At 41.5% G+C, this 23,076-nt stretch overlaps 1 protein-coding gene across 1 annotated transcript in view; it reads right to left on the minus strand.

Annotated features, from left to right (window-relative positions):
* Positions 1–59: 59 nt before the first annotated feature.
* arhgap39 (Rho GTPase activating protein 39) overlaps positions 60–23,076 on the minus strand; it is a 169,048-nt gene continuing 146,031 nt past the window's right edge. The window contains exons 9-11 of the mRNA XM_075484569.1: positions 21,925–22,016; positions 2,787–2,956; positions 60–2,438 (exon numbers count right to left, since the gene is read on the minus strand). Coding sequence (XP_075340684.1) covers positions 2,244–2,438; positions 2,787–2,956; positions 21,925–22,016 — 457 coding nt within the window. The 3' untranslated portion in view covers positions 60–2,243. The remainder of the gene's footprint in view (positions 2,439–2,786; positions 2,957–21,924; positions 22,017–23,076) is intronic.

A 23,076-nucleotide genomic window follows, 5' to 3' on the forward strand; every position in this document is an offset into this window, starting at 1 on the left:
ATATATATATATACATATATATATATATATATACATATATATATATATATATATATATATATAAAATGTATGTGTGTGTAAAAAAAATGTCAGTTAAATATTGAAAAGAAATTCAAATAAATATATTAAACCACAGTACTTGCTCAAAGACTGGATGGAAAGAGATAAACATTTTGTAAACAATGACAGACTGCACAAACAGCGAAACACATTCACAAATCAATGAGCAGAAAGGCCTGTTTGGGCTCAGTGAGGGTTCTGGGCTGTTCCCCTGTGGGGTTAGGGGAGGTGGGCTCATTTCTAACAGCTATCACTTCTCACTTCCCTCAAAATGGACATGCTGTGTTAAGACATCATGGAGAGGATTGTTGGCAGTACTGCTATCAGTGCTCCTCCATTTGTCTGTCGCTCATTAGTTCAAGAGGCTGCGTTAGGCAGTAAAAGTGACAGAGTGGACAGACTACAGATTATTCAGATCACCAAATGCCAAAGGGACTCCTGGGAGATCCCTTTATGTATTACAACCAGGCATTGGTTGTTACGGGTTAATTTTGTTAGCACCAGTTTAGCTAATAAGAAGGAACCAAACACCTACAAACAAAAGTGTAGTGGAGGTTTTGGTTAACTTTTGATGTGCTAAATTAATAATACACAGGCAACTAATGCTACTGGTTGTGCAGGTATGAATAATTAGTTATTTCTATTCTGTACACTAAACACTGCTCAGTCATGCTGCCATTTTGCAGGTGATGTGGTCCTGCTGGGCACATCTTGCTTGTACTGAGGCCTGTTGCAGTTGAAATCGAAGCAATTATGCTGTTAGTAGTTCTTCTACATCTGATGCCATATCTATGCCCCGTCAGTTGCCTACTCTGGGTATTTGCCTCAGGTGTAGGAGCTCTGGTATCGAGAGGTCTTTTTCACTCACATGTTGAGGGTGGAGCAGGAAATGTGAAGAGCAGAACTGTAAGAGGTAAGCCGGGAGAAAGGTCAGGACAGCTCTGCTTAAACTTCAGCCTGCATGATATGAACCTGGATAAGCAATAGCAAATTGATGGATAAATACAAAAACTGTTATTGTAAACCTTAGTAATAAAATCTTGTTAGACCAAAGGGAATTCAACTACTCAGGATTTGTTTCCACAGCCAATGGTCTTTAAAAAGTGAGCCATAAAGCAGGTTAAGGGGCTTACTATTAATTGTATGTTGTGTTGAATTTATACTAACAATTTTAACACATTGTATCTACTGTAAACTCAGTATAGAGGAAGTGCTGTAGCCCTGAAGTCAAAACAAAGCAGGGTGGGTTTACCATCCATGTCCTCTTCCCTTAAAGGCCTTTTGATCAACAGAACTGTCACCTTATCACCATCCTCATCTACAGGTATGCATATTAAAGGTGTGTTTGCTCTGATCTTTATGTCAGTATGTTTTTCTTTATGGTGTCTATTCCTTCGAGTTTTGCCATCTCAAGGCTAAATAAAAAATTGACAAAAAGAGGTTTGTCCATTTGTATGGAGTTCTTGGCTCCTGCTAGGTTGGGTAGGAATAGTACTCAAGGTGCAAATGTATATCATGTGAAAAAGATCTAGTGCTAAACATGGATGCATTGCTTTGCCTGTAAATGTGTGAGACACTTGTATAATGTATGTTAAACATGCGCTTAGTTTATTCTTCTAATTGATGATTGTTGCTTTACATTTGATAGTACTGTCCACTGCAAGACTTTTATGGAAATGTGTGCATGTGGCAGTGTACGTGAGTTTAAGCAGGGGAAAAGAAAGAGAAAAATAATTTCATATAAAACTAACAAATTGAATTTAAAAAACACAATGGTCTGCAACTCTGTCTGTGAACTTAATACATGAATCAAATGAAATGATGAGATCCCTGCTAACATTTTCATACTGAACGTGTGTACTGTATTAAGACATGTGAAGGCACACACAGTACAGTTATTATCAGAAAACTGTTGAAGAACTGCATCCACAGAATAGAAAAACAGCAGGCTGAACTCAAAAACCTAGTTTGGCCAAACTCAAATCAAGGCAGTTTTTGTCATTTCTAGTAAAGTAAACATGATGGAGATGCAAGTTAGTCACCCAGCAGCAGCAATCTGTATGTGTGATGTCCCTGTGCTGGAAGGGGGGGTGATGGAGCTGGTTAAAGGGAGTGCAGGGGATGCTGAGGGTCAGGTATGTGTAGGTGTTTTGTGTATGTATGTTTGTGTGATGGGGAGGGGGCTATAGGATTCCATCCATGAAGCTGGTGTCCAATCGCTGGATAAGCACCCGGATGAAGGACATCTCCTTGCGCGTGTTCTCAAAGATCACCCTGGGGTCATCTGACTGGCAGCGAAGACAGTTGGGAGCCATGACCATGGCCAAGTTGTTCACATCCATCTTGGTGATGGCCACGTTAGTGGGCTGAGCAAATACCTGTTAACACAACACACACTGTAAAGGTTACTTTAATGCAGATTTAAGATTTGACAGTTTTTTATGCTTTCTGGATTAATCTACCAACTGTGATGTGATCAAACTTTTAATAAAAAAAATATTTTTTATTTAAAAAAATGTTATTCAAGTGTTTGGGAGTTTTATTTCTGTCAATGGTAACAGAGCAGTGAAATGACATAAAACATTGTTTTTAAAGCATGTACAGCAGATAGACTGTGTCTTTAGTAACAAACAAAACTTCAGTAACAGTGTCAGAATCCAAAGTCTGTCAGCCCAAAAATGATCATGTAAAGATTTTTAGGGCTCGTTTTTGATAAATTGTGTTACCTGTAGGAAGCGTATGAGGTAGCAAAGCACCAGTTTGTTTATGTGTGGGAGGCCCAGTACCACATTGACAGCTGCCTCTGGGTTGTCATAGTGACTGACACATTCTTCATAGAACTCGTGAGGAATCAGCGGTTCTTCAAGCTCCCTGTACCAAAGTTTCAGCAGTGATGCTGGAGACACCCGAAGACACAGAACAAAAAAATCATGATAGCACATTTAAAACTAGTTCAACTTCAAAATAAGATTCAACAAGTAGATCAGCAGCATGCATCTTCACCTTCTCCTGAACTCTAAGAAGAGGTTCCTATTACAAACACAATTTGATATCATGATGACTAATCAAATTCAAGACCTGCACTGGCGATCCTGTTGAGAGCACTATGAACATGGTGAGCATGCAGGGAAGCTATTGAGTCAGCAGCTTAGGAAATCTGTTTTAGCAAACCAAATTACAGAAATAGCTTTGTCTGATGGAAAAATCACTTGCAATCAAAGGCAGATTAAAAATTAATTATACAATTTCATAAGGACCTATACGCCTCTGATTTGGCTACTGCCCCAGGTGTTTCAGGAACTGGACCTGAAAGGCACTGAGGAGGTAGATAAAGCAATGCTGAACCAACCCATTACGATGGAGCAAATTTAAAATGTAATTACCCATCTAAACCCAGGTAAAAAAAAAACGGGACTTTCTGGAGAAAACCTGGTCTGATGAGGAGAGACGGCATCCATCCCACTTTGGAAGGAGCTGCTCTCATTTCTAGAAATATGGATGAATTTATTTGCCACCCTAAAACATGACAACCCAGGGCTCAGACCAGGATGCAGAGTTGTAGTCTTACACACTTCTCTGCAGCTTCCCACCTGCTGCTACCCCCCCAATCGATTAATACAAAAGGAGCAAATCCTCTTGTGCAAAAAGAAATTATTAAAACAAAAACTTTAACTGAACAAAAACATCAAACTATTAAATGTGGTTTGCTGAATATCAGATCTCTCCTTTCCAAGTCTCTGTTAGTGAATGAGTTGATGTGTGATCATCATATTGATATATTTAGTCTTACAGAAACCTGGCTGCAGCAGGAGGATCATGTTAGCATCATGTTAGCATCATGTTAGCATTAATGAAGCAACTCCCTCTGACTGTTTAAATGTTCACGTTCCTGGAACCACAGGCAGAGGAGGAGGAGTGGCAGCTATTTTCAGATCAGGGTTACTAATCAGTCCCAGACCCAAGATTAGTTTGAGCTCTTTTGAATATCTGATTCTCAGTTTTTCCCAAAGTGGAAATCACAGAAACCTCGGTGGGAGGAAGCCAAAATACCAAGACAACCCACACATACACAGGGAGAACGTGCAAACTCCACACAAAAAGAACCAGCCAGGAATTAAATCAGGAACCCTCTTGCTGTGAGGCGACGCTGCTAACGCCCACACCACCGTGCAGCCCTCGTATTGTTCATGCTGAAGGTAAATAAATCTACAAGTTCACATTTTGGGATACCACCATCTCCTCAGAGGTTTCCATAATTAAATAAATTATCTTTAAGGCAGAGAACTGGTTTTGTCTGTTTGTTCATCTTGTGATTATTTCTCCAGAAAATAAAAGTGATACAGTATGGCATTTCAAATAACAGAAAAACAAAAATGCAACTGTCACTGGAAACAGTGCTTTCTTTACACTGGTGCACTCCAATCTATGAGGTGCATGTATAACATGCAGGCCAAATTGGATATTGGATATTGGGCCTGGCAGTATCTAAACTCCAGTCTTCAGTCGCTGTTTTCACCCTCATGGTACAACCAGGCCACTTCTTAGTAGAATCAAGTCTTTTCTTGCTGTTTCCTAAGCTTCAAGTTTTGAACCCTTTGTTTCATGTTCGCAGAAGACTTGCTGCCTGGACATGCTGGATTCTCTGCACCACAGCACTTGGTCAACCCGCCAATGTCAGCTACAGCAATTGTCTCAGCCCCTGTTCGCCACAGCCCCAGCTCGAGTGTCACAGGAGAGTTGACCTAAGTCAGTTTAACAACCACTGTTCTGGTCAGTAACTCTCTGCTTGGATGACCTTTTTTCTTGAAGGACCTAACTCGGTCTCTCTTTCCAGAGACCCACTCTCACCTCAGAAGGAGTTCTTTTGTTCCATGTCCAGGAGCCAGGTTTTAGTGTTTTTGTTATCCCGTTTCATTGCAAATAAACCCACTTATCTCGTACTTACCTGTTCACGCTGCAATTGTCTGGGACCGGCCTGAATAACCTCAAAGAAATTACAAACGCTGTCATGTGGGGATGGGGGTATTGGTGAACCGAACTTCTCAAGGATCCTCTCATGTCCATTTCAGCTACTTTATCCCATCAAAAGTTTTCGGTTAGTGTGCCAGCCTTCATCAATTCTGGGGCTGAAGCCAACTTTATTGATAAGAAATTGGTATTAAAGTCTGATTTTCTTATCGTCAAGCCCGCAGGTCATTAAGGCCTTAGATGGCAAAATTCTGGATGACGTCACTCATGTCCCAGCTCAGCTACAACTTACCACTTCTGGTACCCTTGCTGAGAGTCTATCCTTCTTTGTCATTTCCTCCCCTATGTCACCTTTAATCTTATGGTTCCCTTGGTTGGAGTTGCATAATCCTCACATTGTCTGGTAGGAAAAATGCATAACTAACTGGAACCAAGAGTGTTCCTGTCTGACAGGAAGCAACGTGTGAAGCTGGGAAAACACGTCTCCGACTCACAGCTCATCAGCACTGGTTCCCCCCAGGGCTGTGTTCTTCCCCCTCTGCTCTTCTCCCTGTACACCAACAGCTGCTCCTCCAGTCACCAGTCTGTCAAACTCCTGAAGTTCGCGGACGACACCACCCTCATCGGACTCATCTCTGATGGGGGCGAGTCCGCCTACAGGTGGGAGGCTGACCATCTGGTGACCTGGTGCAGGGAGAACAACCTGGAGCTCAACGCTCTAAAGACAGGGGAGATGGTGGTGGACTTCAGGAAGAACTCAGCCTCACCTACCCCCATCACCCTCTGTGACTCCACAATTAACACTCTGGGACACACGCTTCCTGGGAACTACCATCTCCCAGGACCTCAAGTGGGAGCTGAACATCAGCTCCCTGACCAAGAAAGCCCAACAGAGGATGTACTTCCTGCAGCAGCTGAAAAAACCCAACCTGCCAAGGACAATGATGGTGCACTTCTACTCCTCCATCATTGAGTCCATCCTCACCTCATCCATCACCACCTGGTACGCTGCTGCCACCGCCCAGGACAAGGGCAGACTGCAGCGTGTCATTCGGTCTGCAGAGAAGGTGATTGGTTGCAATCTTACGTCTCTCCAGGACCTGTGTGCCTCCAGGACTCTGAGGCAGACAGGGAAGATTGTGGCTGATCCCTTGCACCTCAGTCAAAAACTCTTTCAGACACTCCCCTCTGGCAGGAGCCTGCGGTCCATCAGAACCAAAACCTCCCGCCACAAGAACAGTTTCTTCCCATCCGCTACTGGCCTTATCAAAAAGCCGGAGCCCCCCCTGACACTGACTCTCTCCCTCTCCCCTTGCAGACCTACAAGCTACTTTAACGTAGCATCTTCAGACCTTCTGCGTTACATTAACGCATAATCTCTATTTGTATATATATCTAGATTCTGTACATTTATCTATATGGTCTGCACCAACTACACCAAGTCAAATTCCTTGTAAGCACTGGCTTCCTGTCGCTCAGAGAATAGACTTTAAAACAGCTCTGCTCGTGTACAAGTCTCTTCATGGTCAAGCGCCAAAGTACATCTCTGACATGTTAGAGCAATATGAACCAACTGGGACTCTGAGAACCTCAGGGAGGGGTCTCCCGCCTCAGGGAGGGGTCTCCTGCTGGTGCCCAGAGTCAGGACTAAACAAGGTGAGGCTGCGTTTCACTTTGATGCTCCTAAAATCTGGAACAGTCTTCCAGAAGATGTGAGACAGGCCTCAACTCTGACAATGTTTAAATCCAGGCTGAAAACAGTTCTATTTAGCTGTGGATATGACACCTGAAAGTATTTTATCAGCACTCTTCACTTTTAAATTAATTAATTAATGATTATTTTTTATGTTTGGAATGATTTTATTACCTTCTTGTGATTTTATGTAGCTGTAAAGCACTTGTGTACGAATTGTGCTCTACAAATAAAATTGCCTTGCCTTGCCTAAGTGCAAACCTACTTGACAATAAACTTGATTCTGATTCTGTTATTTCTCTTATCTTCGCTTTGCTGTGCCACCCCACAAATCAGAAACTAATGCATCGTACTCTGAACACCCTGACTTAACTTCTGTGCCTAAAGAGTATCATGACCTTGCTGAGGTTTTCAGTAAAGATAGAGCTTTGTCACTTCCTCCACATGGACCTTACAATTGTGGGATAGATCTGCTTCCTGGGGCTCTTGCCACAAGTAAGCTATATAATATTTCCCAACCTGAACAATCAGCCGTGGAGAGTTACATCTCTGACTCACTAGCAGTGGGCATAATCCGTCCTTCCTCTTCACCATTAGGCACGTTTTTTTTTTTTTTGTTGAAAAGCAAAATGGTTTACTTAGACCTTCTATTGACTGCAGAGGGCTAAACAATATCACAGTAAAGAAAAAGTATCCTGTTCCCATCTTAGTTCAGCTTTTTAGGTACTAAATGGAGCACAAATCTTCACTAAACTTGACCTACACAATGCTTATCATCTAATCCGTATAAGAAAGGGTGATAAGTGGAAGACGGCTTTAACACCCCCCTAAGTCATTTTGAGGATCTGGTCATGCCTTTTATCGTCACTAATGCTCCTGCACCCTTTCAAGTCCTAATCAATTATGTTTTGAGAGACTTCTTGAATAATTTTGTGTTTGTATATCTAGATGACATTCTGATATTTTCACGTGACCCCAAGAAACACCAGAACCATGTTAGAAAAGTTTTTCAAAGACTCCTGGAGAACTATCTTTATGTAAAGACTGAAAAGTTTGAATTTCATGTCACCACTGTGACCTTTTTTGGTATTTGTTATTCAGCAGGGTAAACTGATGGCAGATCCAGTCAAGGTCAAAGCATTGGCATAGTGGCCTACTCCTTCTAATAGAAAACAATTACAAAGATTTCTTGGATCTGCTAATTTCTATTGGAAGTTTATAAAAAGCTACAGCAAAATCACTTCTCCATTAAATAAACTGACATCCGACGCCGTGACATTCGGTTGGTCAGAAGAAGCTGAAAAGGCCTTTCAGGAATTATAGTTATGTTTTGCTTTTACACTAATTCTGAGCTCCTGCTGAACATTGACATTGTAGAAGTGGATGCCTCTGATATTGTGGGAGAGGAATGTCATGACATGGCCTAATTACATCGTGTGCTTTGTTGTTCGGCTCGTATGAATATGGTTAAAGGTTAAAATGAGCTTGTTTATGATTACTGCGAAAGCTAGGTGCTGCCAAGGGAGATTGGGGCCGGGTGACGCACGCTTGTTATGATTTAAGTCAGTATAAAGTCGGTTCACAAAATGAGGTCTTTGGAGATTTCTGAACATCCTGTACGCATATTTGCTCCCTTCTGAAACCCAAACACCTTCAACAGGCGAGTTGAAGGTGTTTGGGTTTCAGAAGGGAGAGAGCGAGGTGCTGCGCGTGCACGCTGCTTGTACAGATGCACGCTGTTTGTCCTTGACATTTTTGTGCTGTTCCTGCACTCACAAATGTTCGTGTGTAATCACATTTTCTTTCCTTTTTGTTTTCCAGAGCACTTTATGGTTGAACTGTAATAATTATTAGTTTTCTTTAGGTAATGTGCTAATTGCAGAGTTGTTATCAGTCGAGTAAATGAGGGTTTCGCAAACTTAGAGGAGAGTTTCTGTCTCTAAGGCATTTGTTCGTCACGCCATTCGACGTGATTTTTGACATTCCTGATAAAGAAAGTTTTTCGCTTATGCATCGTTTCTGTATCCTTTGGTCTGTATTCTCCCTGTCCACAGCGTGTTAAATTGTATTTCTTTCTCTTTCTTAACAAATGCCATTTTGAGTTGAAGAATAGTGCAATTGTTATTTCTGTATTGTTTGGTTTGTATTTCTCCCTGTCCACGGCTGGACAACTTGAATTCTTTCTCTTTCTTAAATTGTACAAAAGTGTGACAAACGCCATTTTGAGTTGGGGTGTGGTTCAATTGTTATGTCTCGTTCATAAGATTACAGATTGGGAGGAGTTAATAAGAGCCTGGGAGGTAGGTTTAGAGGTGTGTTCAGATTTTATTGGTCAAAAATAAAAATAAAAATTTTCATGTCATTGGTCAGAATTGACGTAGCTGTGACGTGCATTGTATCATCTGGATTGGTGGAGAGACATTGTGTATGGTTTGGATCGGAAGCATCCGGATGTGAGCAAAAGTTGGGGCAGCACCTTTAGCCTGAGTCACTTCAAACAGAGTACGCATTAACTGAGCTTTCGATTAGCAATAAATTAACATTGTTTAGCATTAGCAATACAGCTAGTATTGATTAGCAATAACTAGCATTGATTAGCATTGATTAGCAATAACTAGCATAAATTAGCAGTGATTAGCATTGGTTAACAAGAAAGCTAGTATTGATTAGCGATATTAGCATTGAATAGCAATAATTAGCATTGATCAGAAATACAATTAGCATTGATTAGCAATAGCAATAAGGCAAATATTGGTTTAATTCTTAATTAGCAATAAGTTAGCATTTATTAGCAACGGCTAGGAAGCTAACATCAATTGGCATTGGTTAGCAAACATTAGCATTAGCAACAAGCTAATAGTAACCTAACTCCAAACTAGAAATCAAAATGGCAAGAAGCTAAATTAGCCTAACATTGAATTAACATTGGTTTAATTTTGAGACCAACCCAGAGCATAAGCTTTCAAAGCCAACATAGGCTAACATTAACATTGACAATATCCAATCCAACAATTAGCATAATTAGCAGCATCTAAGCTAAATTTAGCCGAGCATTAAATTAGCATTGATTAGAGTTAGTTCAATTTAAATTGACTTTCAAGAGTTGTTAAAAAAAAAAAAAAAAAAAGGGAAAATAATAATAATAATAAAATAAAATTAGGACAAATAAATAAGTAAATAAAAAAGTCAAAAGAAGGGAACTAACTAGGTGAAACAATGGATGTAACACCAACAATAACCATCAGCGCCAAGCTTCCTGAACATTCCAAAGATATTAAAAAGATATCTCGAAAATGGGAAAAACGAACAAAAAATTATTTCTCACCCTGGCCAAAAGGTGGCACTTTCAATGTAGCTACCTGTAAGATTATGGAACAAAGGATTAAAGCTTACAAACCAAAGCACAAAAGCAAAAAGAGACAGGAAAAGAGAGAGCTTGAATTAAAAGTTTTACATTTCTTTGAAAATGCAGAGCTATATCCAACACTGCCAGGAGCAGCAAACATACAAGGAGATTCTGAAATAAAAGATCACAAAATATCTCATGAACGTCCAGAATCACAAATAGCTACATCAAGCAGTCATGGAGCTCCTGAGCTAGACGCCGTCTGTAATTCAGATCAGGCCAGGGGACAACTGCCACAATATCAAAAATCACCAGAACTGGCACCACCAGTTCAAAAGGCATCTTCTGAAGAACATAAGAGTCCAACAGCGTCAGCACCGAGTTTGATAGAAATGACGCAGGGACATTATGTGCCGTGGCAGACGCTCGACCTAGCGGGGCTGGTTGCTCGATTGCTGGACATTCACAGAGGTGCAAGCAAATGGATAAGAGCTTTTGAACAAGAGACTGTGCATAAACTGTTGACTGTGGGACACATTAAGGCAGTGTGGGCACTGTGTTTTGGAACTTCTACCATGGAGGGCATTTTGAGACACAGTGAGAATGACTGGATGTTAAGCCACCGAGCTGATGGAACTGACTTTAATGCATATCGAGCTGCACTCTGGAGAGTGTTACGAGCTGAGTTTCCTGTAGGAGTGGACCTGGAAGCATTAAAGGGGGAGCCACTGTCAGGAACAGAGAGTCCAGCTGTGTACATTGCACAACAATTGAAGAAATGGAGACAAGAGTCTGAGGGAGAAATTGAAAAGAGCCCAGCTTGGGTGACATTGTTCAGAGTTTCCATCAAAGAGGCTCTGCCTGCCCCAGTTCAGGGGAGGCTGGAGGATGTGGTGGGGTTGAATTCAATGTCACATGGGCAATTCCGAGACCACGTGGTGCATGCAGTAAACAAATACAGAAAAGATGAACTAAAACGGAAGGAGCAGGAGGAGGATATGCAAAGGGAACTTGCACGGTTGCAGTTAGAAGAACTGCAAGTGAAGCAAGAAGTACAAAATGAGGCCATGACAGCGGGGGCCGCTGAACAGCCATCACAGGGGCAAGTCCATCGTCGACCCTGTCAAAGGTCAAGAAGAGGTGCACCTGGAGGACAAAGGTCCTCGGGAGCATGTTGGCGAGAGGGGACACTTCGTTTACAGCTGTCCGAGAGCACCGAGAAACCCGAGTGTTCGGCAGGACCGTGGCCAGTCCCTGCGGGGCGGAGCAAGTGGCCCGGCAGGTCCAAGGCGTTCCTCTGGCAGAGGAATCCCAGTATTTGTTTGCATTGACATATAGAGGTAAGAAGTACACTTACACCAGACGTCCCCAAGGTTTTAAAAACCGCCCTCATGTGTGTCACTATTACAAAACAAAACAAAGTTTCTAAATTTACATTTAAATGCCACTATTACAAAATTTCTAAAATTTAAACAAAACAAAGTTTCGAATTTAAATTTTAGCATTGTTAGCCTAAATTAGAGTATCTATCTATCCCATAGGGAACTACTGATATCTCTCCATCCCACGTGGAGGGAGTAAGTAAAGCGCCATGTCCAAAATAAATAAATGTATTAATAAATAAAATTAAAAATAAAAACAATTATGATCTTTTTGGGGAAGATTATGCAATAAAATTTGCTTCCTCTGGAAGGAATCATGAAAAATCCAAAGATCAAAGGTTGAAAGCACAACTGGAGAGGACAAACGAGGCTAAGTTAGCCTTTGAAAGTTTGAAACAAAATTTGCGAAAGTCATTCAAAACGGGCAACACCAGACTATGAGAAGCCATTTTTCTTATATGTCTCCAATAGACACCATAAGATTTCAGAACTAATAAATCAGAATAGGTATGTTGTGACTCAGGCAGGATGTTTGCAGGTTGTGCATCTTTTGACAAGTCCAGATGTGAATACAGCAGGGTACTACATCGGGATCTGCGGATGTCATTCCACGTGAGTTTGAAGGAGAACCACATGAGCGTGTGGCAGGAGCTGTGAGATACATTAAACTGAGACCTGACTTAGAAGCAACTTCACTTGTGCAGGCTGACGTCCCTTATGTTGTGTATGGATCATGTTGTGAGATCATTTGGGTGATCATGAGGTTTTGCAGTTGTGAAACAGGAAGGGGGAAAACTTTGTGACGGTGAAAGCTGAGAAGTGTGAACGGCCATGTTCGGCACAGTTGGCTGAACTGAAGGCATTAACGGAAGCATGTCTACTGGTGAAAGGTAAGGTTACGAATGTGTACACAGATTCTGCATATGCTCATGATATTTGCTATTTGTTTGAAGCAGTTTTGAAGCAGAGAGGGTTCAGGAGGGCAGACGGGAGTCCAGTGCGACAGGAGGTCCAAATGAAGGAGCTGATTGCAGCCATGATGCTCCTCGCAAAGCTGGCAGTGATAAAGTGTCAAATAATCGTAAAGGTAACGAAATGGTCAGTAAAGGTAGTAACGCGGCTGATGAGGCAGCGAGAGTAGCATCAAGAGGCCAGCTTGCTGTTTTGGCACCAATGGTGTCACTGGAGCCAGAGGTGACGCCACAACATGGATATTGGTCATACATATTGGAGAGATAGTCGTAAAAGTTTTGGTAAGAGAAGGGATTCCTCGGTTTATCATTCCATCAGAGATTAGCTCAAATAATGGTTCAGTGTTTGTTTAGAAAAGTGCAAAAGGCATTCTGCAGCAGCTGCGAATCAAGCAGCGCTGTGGGGCCGTTTATCATCCACAGAGTCAAGGGATGGTTGAGAGAATCAATGGAACCTGGAAAATGAAATTGAATTAAATCTGTGCGTCAACTAAACTCAACTAGATGCTTTGCCGCTTGCACTAATGAGCTTTCATATGCAGACTCAGAGTCACGCACTAACACCGCATAAAATGCTAACGGGTCGACCCATGCCGGCACCTCAGTTGAGAGGTCCCTCTAAAGGGCCCCCACTTGAGCAGGTGCAAACAGAGTGGACAGCTTACATGAAGCAACTAACTGCAATCCACAGAACAATCTATCTACAGGAGGAGTCCAGAGACTCAGGTCTCGAACAGCTGGTTGAGAGACCAGTGGTGCCAGGCGACCAGGTGCACATCAAAGTGTTCCGGAGGAAGTGGCTTGAGCCAAGACGAGAAGGACCGTACACAATGGTGCGAGCAACGCCAACAGCAGTTCGAATGGAAGGTAGCAACACATGGTACCATTTGAATCACTGCACTAAGGTTCGGACTAAAGACACAGACGGAGTTGAGTCCGAGGGAAAGGATGAACAAAAGGAAGATGTTAAGATTTCTGACACTAATGAGCATCCAGGTGTGGGTGTTGGCCGACAGCATGGGTTCAGGAGAACAAAGCCTGGAGGTGTTGGACGGCATCGGTTCAGGAGTAGGGAAAGGGTCCCGTGAGGAAGCCACCCCGCAGGGGAAGTAGCCAGCCTGGGTCAGATGGGTATGATGCAACAATACACACCCACTCAGACCATGCCACGCCACAAACTTTGCCAGCAATACACACTAGAGCTAGTCGTGAAGAGGTATCTGTTAAGCTTGAATTTAAGTACGTGGGAAGTGTGAGGAAGTGTGGATCATGGGTCCGGAGGAGGAGACGACCAAATCAACGCCTCTGGACACCACGACAAAGGGGCAATTTGGTAAGATCATGTTGTCCTCGGGTCAGAAGAAGTTGTTCACAATGGTTGTAAGAATAGGAAGATTTCTTTTGGAAGTCTAGGGGGATTTGATACCATTAGCACTACGGGACAGAATAATCATGTTAACCCAAGAACAGACGGAGTGTACATGCACAGGTAAAGTCAGGAAAACAGTGTAACTGTGGAAATGGGTTAAGGCAGCACAGGATATGTGGTATAGATGGGCATGGTACACTACGAGAGAACTGACAGCGACGGAGTGTCTCATATGCACAGACGCTCCAGGAGCATTGCCTGTTGTTGTTCCAGAGCCACACACCTTCAGGGACTGTGCAGTGGTCCAGCAACGGGAATGCAGAGAAGGTAGGTTTACATCGGAAGAGGATAAATGGTTATTGTTTAAGCTTCCTATGTGTGGTATTAAGTGCAGATTGATGTTTGGGGCAAATAAATTACATAATTGTTTTCAAAATAGGGAAGGGCCACAAATTGTAGTCTTCTGGTGCTGAATTCAATCTTAGTACATCACAGGATGGGCCTCCCACTGATTATAGAGTAGACTACGATAGTGAGTGTGAATGCTTTACAAGTGGTGGATTTAATAATGTCGCATGGGTTTTATCTTGGTTTCCACACGCAAATATGAAACCAATATTTAGTAGGATTTATTTATTTGGATCAAGAATGTGAAAATATAGAAATAATCATTTTAACTCTATATCTTTTTGGGGATCAGACACACCCAATAGCTGATAGTTACTGGATGTGTGGAGATGATGTTTGGTTAAATGTGTTACCCAACAGGTGGATAGGTCTTTGTGCACTTGTGAGGATGGAAACATCGGTTGCGTTAGTGTATGACAAGGTAAACGAGATGCTAGGATTGGATGTGGAAAAAGGGAGAGTTAAAACATATAGTGGTAACTACATCAGGGATAAGCACGTTTACTTGGATGCAATAGGGCAGCCGAGACGGATTCCTTTTGAGTTCAAAGCACGCAGTGAGATCGCAGCTGGATTTGAGTCTATTTTGCCGTGGATCATATTTAACAAAATGTGGAGTGGATTAATTACATATACTACAATCAACAGAGAATTCTTAACTACACGAGTGAAGGGCTTGCAGCCTGTGGAGAACAACTATATAAGACGAGTAGGATGGCTTGGCAGAACAGACAAGTTTTAGATTGGATATTAGCAGAGAAAAGTGGTGTTTGCCAGATGGTTGGGGGAAAAAGTTGTACATTTATACCGGGAACACTGCAGCTGATGGGACGTTTACAACGGCCATGAAGAAGATCAGGAAAATAAAAGAGGAGCTGAAGAGTAATGCTGGTGGGAGTGAGTGGTGGTGGACTGGTCTGTATGGGATTTTGGGAGAAGGGGGAGTGATGACAGTTAAGGCGGGAATAGCTATATTGTTGATAGTGAGGATGGTTTCCCTATTGGTGTGTTGCATTATACCCATTCTGAGAAGGTGTCCCAGAGTTAGCTTAGCAGTTCCAGACCCAGCCGGACGGAAGTTCGGCCAGAAGCAGACGACGCCAGAGTACGGGAGATGGGACGGGACTGGAAAGCTGCATTACATTGCATTTTATTACTATTTGTTGTGTGATAATCCATAATTTTATGTATTGTACTTGGTACAAAACTGTGATTTATTCATTTGATGATGGTAGTGTATTCATTCTATGTGTATTATCAATCAGAACTAATCACTAATATGTCCATTGCCAGTTGTGTTAGTCAACTGTTCGGCCTTTGGTAAAGTGGTCGGTCGCCAAGTGGGGTGGGGCCGTAGGTGAGTTTTCCCAAGAATAAGAACATGAGTTACGGAAGTAGCAGCCAGTGGGTTTTTCGCTCCTATGCAGTGCGAACAGTGGACAAGTGTGATGGCAATGTTAAAATTTGTGTTATTGTTGAATTCATTTAATCATTTAATGTGATTCGGGTACATATATATATTCCTTTTCATTTATTCAAAATGTTCCCTTTGATTGAGATTGTAGAATTATTAGAATAATTTAGTGTTGATTATTAATTAATTCTTAATTAACTATGTGGGATGATTTTCTTTCATTTTAGATTATTTCTTTATTAAATCACTGATAAGTGATTTCAGGGGGGATTATGTGGGAGAATAATGTCATGACATGGCCTAATTACATCGTGTGCTTTGTTGTTCGGCTCGTGTGAATATGGTTAAAGGTTAAAATGAGCTTGTTTATGATTACTGCGAAAGCTAGGCGCCGCCAATGGAGATTGGGGCCGGGTGACGCACGCTTGTTACGATTTAAGTCAGTATAAAGTCGGTTCACAAAATGAGGTCTTTGGAGATTTCTGAACATCCAGTACGCATATTTGCTGTGACGACTGTTCTAATAAATTTCCCCAATGAAAGGCTGACCAACGCGTATTCGACTCCTTTTCTCCACAACAATATTGGAGTTGGTGCAGTGCTCTCACAGCACTCAGAGACAGACCAAAGACTTCACCCTTGTAGTTTTTCTCTGCTATGGATAACTGTCGGGAAAAGGAAGCATGATGTGTCAACAAAGAACTCTTGTCAACCAAGCTGACATTGGAAGAATGGTGACACTGGCTGAAAGGTGCTAAGTATCCATTTATTGTCTGGACTGACCATAAAAACCTTTTTTACCTTCAATCTTTCAAAGAGACTCCACTCTCGTAGAGCTTGCTGGTCCCTTTTTCTTCGGGAGGTTTGACTTTTCTATGTCTTACAGACCAAGCCCAGCACCAAACCTAAACCTCCAGCACTCACTCCTCCACCTGAAGTTCTATTGCATAATAGATACGATCCGTTGATTTCAAATAGAGTGTGATGATGAATGTAAACCCAAACATGAAGACAAACAAGAGAAATGGCCCCAAAACTCAGCCAAGGGCTAACCAGATCATCAGGAGAAGCCCAAATCCCACAACCAAGGTGAGGACTACGGAAGTGATCGACACCTCCACACAAAAAGGAATAGACACCATTCTGATCGGGGACTCTATAACACAGCATGTCAGAATGGCAAGACGGAAAATATAACTTTTTCTGATACATCAGTCAGGGAACTGAGAGATATTTTGCCGACCATTCTGTCTACTCCTCCAGATGTTCTCCCCCTCCTCCTCCTCTTACATCATCTGTCCTGGCAGAGCAGGGCACAGGGGGGGTGCAGGATGTTTAAGGAGCAGCACAACATCCAGTTCAGAACAAAGATAGCATGCCATGATGTGTTCAGGATCCCTGCTATAGAAGTCTGATTACTGACAGCTGTTCTGAGAACAAGCTGGGACCCAATAGGATTCCTGTTTTAGTTAGTAAAAGAAGGAATCGCAAACAGTCACCTTGCTGGGTGAATCTATCTAATCTGTTAACGGTACCATGGACAACTCAGAATACAACAGAGACCAGTGTAAACTCCACAAAGCTAGCCTTACTTAATATTAGATCTCTGTCCAATAAGTCACTGTTAGTTAATGACTTCATCATTTCACACAATTTAGATTTTCTTTTTCTGACAGAAACATGGTTAACAGAGAGCACAAGTGCTACTGTTCTTAATAAAACGGGGGGTGCTGCCTTATTTAAAGATTCATTCCAGTGTAAAGAGATCTCATTTGGTGAATTCACTTCTTTTGGATATCTTAGTTTTATTTTAAAGGGTGTTCCTAAAATCCTGTTCTTAATCATTTACAGATCTCCAGGATACTGTGCAAGTTTTATTGATGAATTTTCTGAATTGTCCGTTATTTCGACTGATTTTAACCATTTTATCTTGACCGGGGATTTTAACATTCACATAGATAATATGACGGATGGTAATGCCAAAGAATTTTCTTCTGTGCTGGACATGTTTGGTTTGTGGCAGCATGTAACAGAACCTACCCACCTTCGAGGTCACATTCTGGACCTGGTCATTTCTAAAGGTGTTGATATTTCTTCTGTTGTTGTTATTGATTTGGCCTTGTCTGACCATTTTTGTATTTTATTTGATTTATTGATCACTCAGAATGTTCAAACAACCAGCTTCTCAGTTAAGAAGAGGTACATCAATGAGAAAACAAGTGCTCAGTTTAGGGAGGCCATAGTTATGTTACCAACAATGAGCGCAGAGTCGGTTGAAGGAATGCTGGATCATTTCAACTTTTTAAATTTTTCATGTAATGGAAGCTGTTGCACCGATAAGAATCAAGAGCACCTTGATCAAACAGAAAACCCCATGGAGAAACACCACTACGGTCAAAGACCTGAAAAGAGAATGCAGGAAAGCTGAACGTAAATGGAGGAAAGCAAAGCTTCAGATTCACTATGAGCTGTACAAAGAAAGCCTGAAATGATTAGTAAGAATGTCAACAATTCTCCAACTCTGTTTGCTATGGTTGAAAAACTCACAAATCCTCCTAAACAGTCAAACCCAGACCTCCTCTCCACTGAGAAATGCAACGAATTTGCCAACTTTAGCCAAAAAAAATCAAAACAATTAGACAAAACATTCACGCAACACAGACAAACAAGAAAACTAATCTGTGTCTAAAACCTAGAAATAACTCTGACGGCAAATCCATTCTGTCAATTTTGTTTAGAAGAAGAAGAGACCACAGAACATTTATTTTGGTACTGTCCTTCAGTTGTTATATTCTGGCTCGAATTACAAAGTTGGCTGTTAAAATATGATATCAACTTGCGTTTAGATCTCCCTACAGTACTCCTGGGCGATTTGGCAAATGAAAGCCAGGCAATACATAATATCATTCTTTTGTTGGGAAAAGTTTTTATAAATAAAATGATGGATTTAAAACAGTTAAATTTAAGAGCCTTTAAGAATTATGTCAGACACTATTGTAAAATAGAGTGTACAATGGCATGGGAGACAGGTAAAATAATCTATGCAGACAGGTGGTTTAAGATAAAAGATGGAGAAGGATGGCCTTAGGTTTTTGTTTTGTTTTGATTTTCATTTCATTTCTTAAATGTTTAAGGTATAATTTCAAGGTACATCAGCACACAAAACATATGTTACAATTCCTTCCTGGGGTGGTGTATGGGGAGGGGGGGGGGGGGGGGGGGTAGTTAATATATGGTTTTGAAATGTTGGGGGACACATATTGTTTTTTTTTTTTTTTGTATTTTTTTTCTCTTTCTTTTTTTCTTTATCCAATTATTGCCCTCTAATATATGTTATAATTTGCCTTATTTCTGTGCCTTGAGGATTGTATGAAGAAAGAGAAAAGGAACGAAGGAAAATATGGAAGAAATTATTAAAGAATGAGAAGAAAGAAAGAAAACATAGGTCCCCCATAAGGGGGGGTGGTGGTTGGGTTTAGAAAAAATAAAAAAAAAAAAAATAAAAAAAAAATAAAAACTCTGACGTTATGTCACAATTTAATTATTTGTTGATTTAAAAATCCTAGAGGAAACAGTTCGGCATCTGAAATCAACCACTTGCACTCTGGACATAATACCATCCGACTTTTTAAAAACTGTTTTTACCTCAGTAGAAAGTGATCTCCTACAAATAGTTAACAGCTCACTGGCATCAGGCATTTTTCCCAAGTCACTAAAGACAGCTGCCATTAAGCCACTCCTAAAGAAGAGAACTCTAGACGCCTCTATGATGAACAACTACAGACCTGTCTCTAATCTCTCTTTTACATCTAAGATTATTGAGAAAGTTGTATTTAACCAGCTCAACGACTTTCTGAATGAAAGTGGAAGTCTTGATAACTTTCAATCAGGCTTCAGACGTCATCACAGCACTGAAACAGCTCTGGTCAAAGTGTTAAACGACATCAGGTTGAATACTGATTCTGGTAATGTTTCAGTCCTGGTTCTGTTGGACCTCAGCGCTGCGTTTGATACTGTAGATCACAGAATCCTGTTGCACAGGCTGGAAAACTGGGTTGGACTCTCTGGAGCGGTCCTTAACTGGTTCAGGTCCTACTTAGAAGGCCGGAGTTATTTTGTTACAATTGGCAGCTATGAATCTGAGCGAGTGGCCATGACTTGTGGAGTCCCCCAGGGGTCAATTCTTGGACCTCTGCTGTTTAACTTGTATATGCTCCCTTTGGGTCAGATATTGCAGAATTGTAACATCAATTATCACAGTTATGCAGACTATACACAACTTTATGTGTCTCTGTCACCGGACGACTGCAGCCCAGCAGATGTACTGTGTCAGTGTCTGGAGGAAGTAAACACCTGGATGAGAGAGAATTTTCTACAATTAAATGAAGACCAAACTGAGATCATTCTGTTTGGGAGCAAAGAGAAGAGGGTCAGCGTTGGTAAATATCTTGAGACTCGGGACCTTACGATCACTGACCAAGTTGGTAACCTCGGAGTGTTCATAGACTCAGATCTGACTTTCAGCAGCCACATCAAAGCTGTCACCAAGGCAGCTTTTTACCGTCTCAGAAACATCAACAGAATTAAAGGTTTCCTCTCCCAAAAAGATCAGGAGAAACTCATCCATGCATTCATCTCCAGTAGACTCCATTACTGTAATGCTCTTTTAACTGGACTTCCCAAAAAGAGCATTAAACATCTGCAGCTCATCCAGAACGCTGCTGCTGGAGTTTTAACCCGGACTAAGAGATCTGAACACATCACAGCAGCTTTAAAATCTTTACTCTGGCTTCCAGTCAGTCACAGAATAGATTTTAAAAGCCTGCTGATGGTTTACAAATCCCAGAACGCTTTAGGCCCAAAATACATCTGTGATATGTTCAGAGAATATAAAGCCAGCAGAGCTCTTAGATCCAAGGACTCAGGTCAGCTGGTCCAGTCCAGAGTCCAGACTAAACATGGAGAAGCAGCATTTAGCTGTTATGCTGCAAACAAGTGGAACAAACTGCCAGTGGAGATTAAACTTTCACCAAATGGAGACATTTTTAAATCCAGGTTAAAAACATTTCTGTTCTCATGTGTCTATGCATGAAATCTGCACGATATCTTTGAATTTATCTGGACTGTTGCTTGTTTTTAAATTCATTTAAATTATTTTATTTGCTTCTCTTTATATTCTTTCGTGTATTTTTTAATGCTTCTTCCACTCCCTGCTGCAATGCTTTTATTTTATGTAAAGCACTTTGAATTGTTTTGTACATGAAATGTGCTATAAATAAATTTGATTTGATTTGAAAGTGACGAGGTTGACGGAGATATCCTAGGATCTCGGAAGAGGCAAGATTGCACTGAGAAACAAAGGTAAATGCATAATGAATCATAGGACAGTTTCACTAGTATCACAGCGATAACACTAGGGAGCCTGATTACCAACAGACACTGGTGAAGTATGGAGCTTCTGCAGGTCCTTAAGAGGCCAGCACTAATGAGCGCAGACAAGGAGCAGGTGTGCTGGCAGGAGCAGTCCAGACTCGGCACTGGACTTCCTGGATACCTGCTCAGCCCCGCCTGGAACTCAGGACACAACCACAATACCACAACCAAGTGCAATCATGAATATTTAGAGCATATATTTGGGTGTGTGATGTAAGTACCTATTCAAAAAATACAACACTAGCATTTTTACTATTTTAACAACTCGGTCCAGATGGACTGAAAAAAACTGAGCCACAAAGAGGGATCAGTTGCAACTCTCTGTGCCTGAACTTCAGTAAAGTAAAGCTGCTTTAATAGTTATAACGGCTGCCTGTCTGATTTGGCTTGGACTTGCCGACAAGGGCAGAAGACAAAATTTCCATCATGGTGGTTTTGCACAGAGGTGGACCTTGGAATCATGAATTGGTCCTTGGATCCAATATGCACCAAGACAATTGGTCATTGGTACTAATGGAACAACACGTTCACAACAAAATAGTCTTACGTAGTAAAGAAACTGTTGACCATGACACACGCTGCTATATGTAGGTTTTTATTTTCACACTTTTATCTCACTGTTTCACTTATTAAATAACATACATAACACCGCCCCCTACTTCATCAGCGAGTTTTGTCTTCCTGTGCAGGCATAGGCATGTGTGTCCTGCCTGGCAGTTAGAAGTCATGTTTGCTGACTGTTTCATGTGCTGTTTTGTCTGGTGTCAGAGGAGACCAAGTAGGGGGCCCTCTCGTTGGACCCAGAGTGCCTGGCAATAAAAAGTATTAAAGGGAGTGTTCCCACTTAGTCGGGAACTTTGTAGAGTTTGTGTATGTGTACCTGGGATGTGTGGGTCTTCTAGTCCTGTGGGGATTTTCCATTGATCCACTTGTAGCTTCAGAGCATTGACTTCATCTATGTCTCCTGGTACCCTGGAAGTCAAAGGTCACAGGTCAGTTACATTTCAGCCCCAAATCCCTTCTACCAACTTCTCTTCTTCACTGTAATATGTCCTGGTTTCTAGTTATTGTGTCAATCAAGAATCTTTCTTACCCCTAAAACACAAACATACACTGTTGTTTTATTTTCATTACACCTATTTATAGTTTTATTGTCCTGTACCTTATATCCACAATTTTCAACCACTTTGTGGTTTCAACAACAATGTGATGTAAAAGATCGTCAGATGTACCATGGAAAATTGTCCAAATTTCACTTAATCAATCCAAAACATTATTATTGAGTTGCTGCAAATAATTTGCCATTGTTGAGTGTCTGTGCCTGTAATAGCGTCTGGCTGAGCAAGGAATTACTCTTCCATGTCAGTGGGTGGCACTATAATGACCTTGTTCATTAAAGATAGTCGAGTTAATTTATGCATGCAACAGGTAGCGGTGACAAGACGTATAACCGTGTTGGAAAATTGCAGACTCTAAACTGGGCCCTTGACGAAATTCTAACTCAGATGAAAAGCCAAGTATGAGTAGTGCTCGAAAGAAAGCAAAAGCAGCGAGCTGAGGGCAATACAGCTAAAGTAATCCGTCATTTGAATTTACTTTGACCGAGGGAATCCGACTGCATCAATTCCGTTGGTTGGTTTGTGGGGAAAAGCTATCAAACAGTCAATGGGTCTACATGATGAGATTAATTCGATTATAGCTATAGTTGGGTTATGCTCCTTATTTGAGCAAGGGTAATTCTCCTTGGACATATGGCGGTGAATGAATCGAATCATTGGCACAAAGCGTGTCATACGTATGATAGGTGGCGCTGTACCCATTTCAACTATTGCTAATAGAGCCACTTCCTGTTGACCTCTTCACCACCAACGACAACAACAAACTCAGGCATTGGAGAAAGATGGAGAACGCAGAGCCAGATGAAGCTACGTCCCTCTACATATCGTTTGTGGTGAGCAGGTTATCACTTCGAAACAGGAACACGGACCATTATGTTCGCATGTGTGAACACACTGAGAAACAGGTAACTGCA

This window comes from Odontesthes bonariensis, chromosome 15 (genome assembly GCF_027942865.1).
Source record: "Odontesthes bonariensis isolate fOdoBon6 chromosome 15, fOdoBon6.hap1, whole genome shotgun sequence".
Classification (NCBI taxonomy): domain Eukaryota; kingdom Metazoa; phylum Chordata; class Actinopteri; order Atheriniformes; family Atherinopsidae; genus Odontesthes; species Odontesthes bonariensis.